The sequence below is a fragment of the Apis mellifera genome, linkage group LG7 (genome assembly GCF_003254395.2).
Source record: "Apis mellifera strain DH4 linkage group LG7, Amel_HAv3.1, whole genome shotgun sequence".
In the NCBI taxonomy this organism is placed as follows: Eukaryota; Metazoa; Arthropoda; class Insecta; order Hymenoptera; family Apidae; genus Apis; species Apis mellifera.
The window spans coordinates 2,343,435-2,352,412 of NC_037644.1; the positions used below are offsets into that span (position 1 = coordinate 2,343,435).

The window sequence follows — 8,978 nt, forward strand, 5'->3', positions numbered from 1 at the left end:
ATGAAATTAGTAATAAAAAAGATATAAATAGAATGATAAAAAATTTTTTTTATTTAATGAAATTTATTTTCAAATTACATTGTATTATATTGCAATTTTAGATATTCCATTCTTTTTAAAATGTGATAATGAATATTCAATATTCAATATTGAATATCCAATTTTTCTATATATAACTTTTTATATTCCATTTCTTTTAGAACAAAGTAATGAGTATTTTCAAATACTGTTCTATTTCATGTTTCTTATTGTTCTACCATATTATAAATGAATTTAAACATCTATAAAATATGTGTTATATCTACTGATTAATAAAGAATCCGCCGCTTCTATTTTTTTAAATTTTTCGCGTACAACGCGAATTATTATCATAATCAATATCAAAAGTTATTGAGTTTTATTTGATATTGTGTATCCCCTAATATTTTAATAATTCATAGAAATAATTTATGTTGTTCACTTATTCATAAATTTTTCTCCCTTTTCAACATTCTTCTTGAGCTCTGGGATCGCTGCATTTAATAGTTCTTTTTCATATGCATTGAGGTTTCCAATACCAAGATTCTTCTCAATTCCTGCTTTCTAAAATTTACAAAACACGAATATAATATTCCATTCCAATATAGATATACCATTGATTGATAATTATACTTACACCCAAAACAACGGCTGTTGAGAAATATTTGGTGTCACAAACATCAGATTTGACATAACAGTATTCTGTAATACGTTCTCCATTAAGTGCTTTGATCAAGGAAAAACCAAATCGTGCACCAGCATATGCCATTGAAAGAGTGGCAGAACCTGTGCCAGCCTTGGCTTTAACAACTTCTGTACCAGCCTCTTGAATTCTCATAGTAAGAGCTTTCACTTTATCCTCTGGAAAAGAAACTGAAGGTTTAGTTTGTGAAATTAAAGGAATAATAGTGACACCACTATGACCACCGATAACTGGCACTGAGACATTTTGTGGATTCAAGCCCTAAAAAAAAGATATTATATGTATGTAAATCTAAGATATTATATAAAATTTAATTATTACACTTTTTACATACTTTGGCTTCGGCAATGAATGTATTTGCTCTGACAATATCGAGAGTTGTTACACCAAATACTCTATTGGGGTCGTAAACGCCAGCTTTTTTCAACACTTCACTGGCAATTGGCACGGTACTATTAACTGGATTTGAAATAATGGCAATAAAAGCTTTTGGTGATGCTTCTGCTATAGCCTGTGTAAGATCTCTTACTATCGAGGCGTTTGTAGAAAAAAGATCATCTCTAGTCATTCCTGGTTTACGTGGAACACCGGCAGGAATTATGACTACCTATATAAAAATACAACAAATAAAAAATTTTGTTAGTTTTTCATTAATCTTAATCATTTTTAATAAAAAAAATTTAATATAATAGAAACCTGCGTTCCTTTAAGTGCATCTTTTAATTCTTCCGGACCAGTATACGCTTTTACTTTTGCCGGTGTATCCATGTGCGACAGATCAGCAGCGACACCTGGTGTATTTACGACATCATATAATGATAATTCGGTTACAAGAGGAGATTGTTTCATAAGTAATGAGAGCGGTTGGCCAATTCCTCCGCTTGCTCCGAGAATTGCAACCTTGGCATTGCACTAAATAAAATATATCAAAATTAAAATAAATATAAAGTATATGTATGAGTATGTATGTGTACATGTATTTGTAATGTTTTCTTATATATCTCTTATATATGTTTATAATTTTTTCTTTCATATTTTGAATTTCACATAAAAATTTACGATATTAAAAATTAAGAAATATTTGATCGCTAATATTATTAATAATATTCACGATTGCATAACTGTACTTCACGTGTATGTCCTAAACTATACCTTTACTGATACATACAATGTTTCAATGTCATTAACTAATCTGATTATAATCTTTAGTTTAATAAAAAATTAAATAAATAGTGAAAACATAAACATAATATATTATTATTGATAAATATAATATTTAGTAAAAATTTAAATTATTAGTTAAAAAAAAAACTTACTTTGGCGCTGGTAGATAGTCGTTTCGCTCCTTGTTGAGTAACATTCAAAATAGGTTTCAAATATTGTGGCAACATTCTCTATGACTTTCTAGATACAAATGTAAATGATTTCAAATTTCGAACGCTCAGTAACCTTTCAAAGACACTCCAATGACCTCAATGATATTTCGCACTTGTTCTTTGCTGTTCTCTCCAATCGTTTAACGTGTCGTAATACGTATACGATCATGCGTATTCTCGCATAGATAATATACGCAAGACTGAATTACTTATAAAGTATAGAGCGGGAATTTTGAAAATTATTATCCATTATTATGCATTATTTTTTTTTTAATCATTTCTTCTGTTAATTATACATAGATTATATTTATGAAATATATTGAAAAATATGTAAAATATTTTTTATATAAATACTTTATAAATATCATTTTATTATTTTTATATATTTTCTTAAATTGCATTTTAAATTTATTATTAAATATAAATTTATAATTAATTTATAATTAATTTAAAATAAAATATTTTATATTTGTATCTGAAAATATTTAAAAGAAATTATTTTTCTTATATAATCTTATAATTATATTGTTAATAAGTTAGTAATTCATTGTTAGTTAAAAATATAAAATCAATTTAAAATAAAATATTTTACATTTTTATTTTGAAAATATCTAAAAAAAATTATTTTTTAATCTTATAATTATATTAGATAGTAAATTAATAATTGATTAATTACATTTTTTTAAATTCATTTTTAAATAAAAATATATAATCAATTAATTTTAAAATAGGATATTTTACATTTGTATCTTGAAAATATTTAAAAGAAATTATTTTTTAATTTTATAGTAAATAAGTACGTTTACTAGTAATAGTAACTTAATTGTTCGATTCTCATAAACTGAATAATACGTATGAAAAACTTTTCAGCATTGTTTTTTAAATTTGATCTAAATTGAACTGTTAAAATACTTTTAATTGTAAAAAAAATTTAATAAAATACTAAAAAAATGTGTTTAGAAAATTAAATTTATATTTGTATTAAATAGTTGCATTAATTTATATTGATTCAAGATGTCAAATGGTATGTTAAGGTTAACTAACCTATGAAAAAATGTAAAATATAATTTCTTTTTTATCTATTTAAATCAAAAAAATTATATAATTATATTTTACTTATTTCAGAAATAGAGACAAGTTTATTAATAATAATATTAGATGTAAATCCAGTGCAAAGAATTATAAAACAAGAAACAAGAATATTGACACAATGTTTGGATTCTACTATTGTTTTTGCCAATGCTCATTTAATGCAGTCATCTAATAATCAACTTGCAGTAATAGCATGCCATAGTCATGGAGCAAAGTTTTTATATCCTTGTGAAGATGCATTAGAAATTAGACAAATTGATGGACAATATGAAAAATTTACTATGATTGAACTCACTGTAAGACAACAATTACAAAAAGTTATCAATGAAATTACTTCAAATAAAATATTAAATGGTGAAAGTTTAATATCTGGAGCATTGACTATGGCATTGTGTTATATTGCAAGGTTGGAAAGAGAAAAGATTGCCGGTGAAAAATTATACTCAAGAATTCTTGTGATCACAGCAAGTAATGATTCAGCAACACAATATATGAATTATATGAATATATTTTTTACAGCTCAAAAAATGGTTTGTAATTCTTTTTATTTTAATATTCATATGATTTAAATTTAATACTTTAAATACAACTTTTTTTTAAATAAATAGGGAGTAATATTGGATGTATGTAGTTTAGATCAAGAATTAACTTTACTTCAACAAGGTTGTGATATTACTGGGGGAAATTATTTAAAAGTTCCTCAGTTAAATGGATTATTACAATATTTATTGGTAAGAAAAAAAAATAATTTAATTATTTCTAAATGTTTTATTAATTGTGTAATTAATTTTTAGTGGATATTTTTACCAGATCCAAATGTTAGATCAAAATTAGTATTCCCACCACCTGTAAAGGTAGATTATAGAGCAGCATGTTTTTGCCATCAAGAATTAATTGATATTGGCTATGTATGCTCTATATGTTTATCAAGTAAGAAAAATAAGTTTTTTATATATTATTACATAAATTTTTTGATAATAATACTAACAATTTTTTTTAGTATTTTGTAAATTTAGTCCAATATGCACAACTTGCCAGTAAGTATTCTAATTAAATTTTAATTTATGATAATTCATATTTTTTATATTTTAATAATTATTCAATTATCTTAATTTTTTAATATATTTTTATATTATTATAATTATATATTATATATTTAATAATTATTTTAATATTTTCTTTTTACTTTTTACAGCACAGTATTCAAAATGCCAGGACCTATACCTATAAAAATGAAGAAAAAGAAAAAGAATGTAGATATTGTTCATTAATTGTATTTAGAATTAGGAAATTTTTTTTTCATAAAAATATTTATTAAAATAAATATTTATTTTCTCATCATAAATATTTTTCACAAAATGTTTTATAATCCTTTATCGTAATATATTTGTACATTATTCATATATTCTTTCACACATTTCTTGAAATCTTTATATTTATAAATATGATTTCATTAATTTTAGATTCATAAAACTTAAAAATTAAAATACATTATTACCTGTTTATGATTTATGTGTTTAAATGATTAATGTGAATTAAAAAAAAAAAAAATATTAAATTTGCTTACTTTTTACAAAATCGCAAAAATAGACGAAATTATAAATATATAGCTATAAAAATAAACTATATTTAATAAATATTATTAAAATTAAGTAAACATTATTAAGTATAAATATAATATTAAAACTGAAATCTGATAATTATCACAATACAAGTTTCAATTGCGAATAACATTTAAAAAAAAGTAGAACATAAATATTTGAGTTAAGATTAGAATGAAAAATAAACATAATATAAATGTAATCATTATAATTAAATATTCATTTATTCTCTTTAGAGCTATTTCTTTTGATTTCATAAAATCAAAGATTGTTTCTCATCTTTAATAATAGAATTTTCTTTAATGTCCTGTATAATTAATAAATTTACCTTGCACCTATATATTATAATAGTATATTATAATTTAAAATAATATTATCTCATATAATAACACAATAATGGAAATATTTCTATTAATTAGATTATTTTATTCTAAAAAAAAAATCATTTTTTTATAAGATAAAAGTATTTAAACTTATATTTAAAAGATTATCAATATAGTAAATATGATTGAAATATTTAACCAAATAATCTAGCAATGTTTTATATTAATTTATTAGTACTAGTATGAAACGCTGAATTTTTTATATAAATACCAAATATTTATGTTTCCAGAAGTATTCATTCTGATAAAAAACTTGAAATTTTTAAATAATAGAAAAAATAAAAAATGACTTATTTGCAATCATCATAAGAATTGTTTTCTATTCAATAATCATGGCAATTATAATATAAGTATATAATAAAAGCAAAATATTTCCATTTATCAATACATGTCAATTGATCCTGTAATGTTTACCAATATCTTCTTTTATTGATATTTATCATTTAATTAAAAATTTATTTTTAATTTTTTTAAAGTATTTTATACTTTTAAATACTTTTCTGCAAGTATTAATAATACTGACAAATTCATATTTATCAATTGTTTATTAAGTATAATTTTTTATTCTATATTTTATATTATATAATTTTATTTTCTATTTGAATTTTTATCGATTTTGAATTATAAAAAATAAGATAATTAGAAAAAATAAAAATTATTACAGAAAGAAAATTAATAATATATTAATGATAATATCATTTAATATTAATATAAAATATATAAAATATTAAATTTTTATGAAATGAAGTTAACTGAAAATAATTGTATTTGTGTATTGTTTGTTAAAATTTGTTTAATTTATTAAGATTGGAACAGACAGGCAAAATGGTGAGTATTTTTTTTATGTAGTATTCTTTATTTTTTTCTAAAAATTTATAATGTAAGTTTTACATAGACTCTTAAAGCAACAACTTGTAAGGAAGCTATTCAGCGATGGGAAGAAAAGACAGGTCTAGCTGCCAATGAAGAAAAAGAAATTATTTTGTCCTTTCAATGGCCGCCGATTGAAAAAATGGATAATAATTTAGCAGGACTTACTGCTGTAGAGTTAGTAATATTTTTAAAATTTATTTAAAAAAATATTAAAACTAAAATTTTTCTAGAAAACTATCTCTCTCAACAAATATGATAGAAAAAATCACTGGTATCAGTGCATTAAAAAATTTAAAAATCCTATCTTTGGGTCGCAATCAAATTAAAACATTCTCTGGATTAGAAGCAGTTGGAGAACATTTAGAAGAATTATGGATATCATATAATCTAATTGAAAAAATTAAAGGTGTGAATGTATTAAAAGCATTAAAAGTGCTTTATATGTCGAATAATTTGGTAAAAGATTGGGCTGAATTTAATCGTTTGCAAGAAATTCCGCTTCTCGAAGATTTATTATTCGTCAATAATCCTATCTGTGAAAGTATGGATGTAGAATCTTGGCGCAGCCAAGCAACTAAAAGACTACCAAAACTAAAAAAACTCGATGCTATACCGGTTGTATAATTATTTAATCTAATTGTTAAATATACGAAATGACAGTAGAAATTTGAATTTAATAAAAAATTTTGCAATAAAATTGCAAAATATGTATTTACACGGTATAGTGTACATTTATAATACATTTTTTTTTTATGTTTGAATATAATACATTGTATTGACATTATCGACATTGTCTTATTTTATAATTTTTTGTAATGGTCAATTAATAATCTTCAACTTTCATGTCATTTAATCCCAGTTCTTCATTCTGATCAAAACTTCTTTCATATTTAGTAATTTTTAAACCATTATCTAAACCTTCATTAGAAAGGCTTTGAATGTAACTATTACCCGCTGGATCATCTAATATAAGTGTAATCTTTCGCTTTCCTTCCAAAACTTCATTTAAATGAGATATGAAAATTTCCATCCGTTTAACAGTTTCTGGATCACTACTATCACCGCTAAAAGCTGTTGATGATGATAATTGTTCTTTAATAGCTACTAAAATGCCTTCTATAGTAGTAAAACGTCCTCCTAAAGCAGCAGGACCAATTTCTAATTCCAATTCTGGTATTTGCATATGACAAGTTTCAGACTTTAACAAATCGCGACTGAAATCTTCTTTTCCTATGATTGTTACTTCTATTTTTACTCCCATAGGTTCAATACCTCCACCACTCTTAACTTCGTTTGTTCTATGTCCACAAGAATCACAAACTGTTGCCATAATTACAACTTCTTTAAAATGTGGAATATCTAAAAATTAAGTTAAGAATAAACTTTTTTTTTATTGAAATAAAAATTGAGAATCAACAAAAAATTAAAATAAGAATATTCGAATATTTCGAAAATTAATAATACAAAAAAGAAAGAATATATTGTAATATTAAGTAACAAAAAGGATACTGGTTAATTTCATATTAGTTTCACATGGGCAATTGCATTCTGGACAATTTGTTCGAAAAGAAAGTACTTCTCCCTCGATTTGTTCTAAAGTATATTCTCCTTCCTTTATAGGTTTTAACAAAGTATCTTCTGAATTTTCAGTATAAATTCCTAAAATATGATCTTGTTCTTTTGTTCTTTTAAATTGTATTATACTATATTCTTCATCTTTTAATGGAGCTTTTGGATTTTCTACATAACATTCACCTGATATATCTTCAAATATCATAATGAAAGGTTGTTCTAAAGATTTAAGTTTTTTTAATTTCTCAAGAAATTCATCAATTTGAAATGCAGCAGTTGCATACTTTTTTCTTCTTTCAGGTTGATCTTGTTCTAATCCATTAATAGTTCTTTCTATAATTCCTTCAATTGTTGTGATCTCTCCTTTTTGTGATCTAGAAGGAATTTCAAAATCTAAAGAAGGAATTTTTATACAGGTATAATCTGACTTAACCACTTGACGATTCAAATCTCTTGCAGTTTTAATTTGTAATGTTATTCTAATTCCTTTTTCTGCAATTTTTCCACTATTTTGTATTTCATTATTTTGAAAACCACAATGTTCACAATCAAAGGACATTACCACAATATCTTTATAATATGGAATCTTTGTTAACAATAATCTGGTAACACCCTGTATTTACAAAATAATAGATTAAATCAAGAATATTTTGTATATTCACAATAATACCATACATTTTGTTCACAATTCATGCAGAGACTTTCTATCTCTGTCGTTTCTGGTTCTGGATCATCAGCCGTCAAATTGCGAAATATTGGTTTCGTTTTTTCTTCAATATTTTGTTTCTGATCTTCTGCCATTTTTTTGGTTATATAGAATTTATATATCAAATTTATATAAAAAATCTATTTTAAATGAAATTGAAATAAATAAGTGTATTAATAATTTCTATATTTATTAAATTATATGTATTTTTACCTGCTAAATAAAATAATAAATTTCTAAACACAATTTATCATTCTTCAAATCTTTAGAAAACATAATGATGCAAATAAATTCACATTCACATGTGTAAATTATTTATTCTGATCTAGAATCTCTAGATGAAGAAGTGTAGGCAATCTTAGCTTGTTATATTACTAAAATTTTAGAATATACGTAATTATTATAGAATTTATGCAATTTGCATAATTAAATAGTTATTTTGCATACTATTATATTAATTACAATAAAGTAATTGCATTTATGCAAAAAAATATGGAATATTAAAATTTATATAAAAATATTGTCATTTACATAAAATACTATATTTTTATTAAAAATATATATTATTTAATAAATAGATACAAACAAAGAAATTTCAGTAATATTAAGTAATTGATAGAATTTTTTTATTCAAAATTGATCATAAACAAAGTT

General features: G+C 23.0%; 4 protein-coding genes across 4 annotated transcripts; 2 read left to right on the forward strand and 2 right to left on the reverse strand.

Moving 5' to 3' along the window:
• Positions 1–28: 28 nt before the first annotated feature.
• On the reverse strand, positions 29–2,282 carry LOC408950 (malate dehydrogenase, mitochondrial). Its single transcript, XM_392478.6, has 5 exons — positions 2,038–2,282; positions 1,418–1,633; positions 1,056–1,328; positions 656–982; positions 29–582 (listed from the first exon to the last, which is right to left on the reverse strand). Exons 1-5 carry the CDS (start codon positions 2,110–2,112, stop codon positions 457–459), a joined length of 1,017 nt encoding a protein of 338 aa, XP_392478.2. The 5' UTR covers positions 2,113–2,282; the 3' UTR covers positions 29–456.
• A 641-nt stretch (positions 2,283–2,923) lies between these two features.
• LOC411231 (general transcription factor IIH subunit 3) lies at positions 2,924–4,534 on the forward strand. The gene is made up of 6 exons (XM_394705.6): positions 2,924–3,121; positions 3,223–3,719; positions 3,798–3,920; positions 3,984–4,119; positions 4,190–4,226; positions 4,385–4,534. Exons 1-6 carry the CDS (start codon positions 3,112–3,114, stop codon positions 4,458–4,460), a joined length of 879 nt encoding a protein of 292 aa, XP_394705.3. The 5' UTR covers positions 2,924–3,111; the 3' UTR covers positions 4,461–4,534.
• A 792-nt stretch (positions 4,535–5,326) lies between these two features.
• On the forward strand, positions 5,327–6,702 carry LOC725762 (dynein light chain 1, axonemal-like). The gene is made up of 3 exons (XM_001121571.4): positions 5,327–5,353; positions 6,069–6,220; positions 6,277–6,702. The coding sequence occupies exons 1-3, from the start codon at positions 5,327–5,329 to the stop codon at positions 6,668–6,670; spliced, it is 573 nt and encodes a 190-aa protein (XP_001121571.1). The 3' UTR covers positions 6,671–6,702.
• Positions 6,009–8,669, reverse strand: LOC411230 (zinc finger protein ZPR1). The gene is made up of 4 exons (XM_006559823.3): positions 8,538–8,669; positions 8,294–8,464; positions 7,556–8,231; positions 6,009–7,405 (listed from the first exon to the last, which is right to left on the reverse strand). Exons 2-4 carry the CDS (start codon positions 8,417–8,419, stop codon positions 6,870–6,872), a joined length of 1,338 nt encoding a protein of 445 aa, XP_006559886.1. The 5' UTR covers positions 8,420–8,464; positions 8,538–8,669; the 3' UTR covers positions 6,009–6,869.
• Positions 8,670–8,978: the final 309 nt, after the last annotated feature.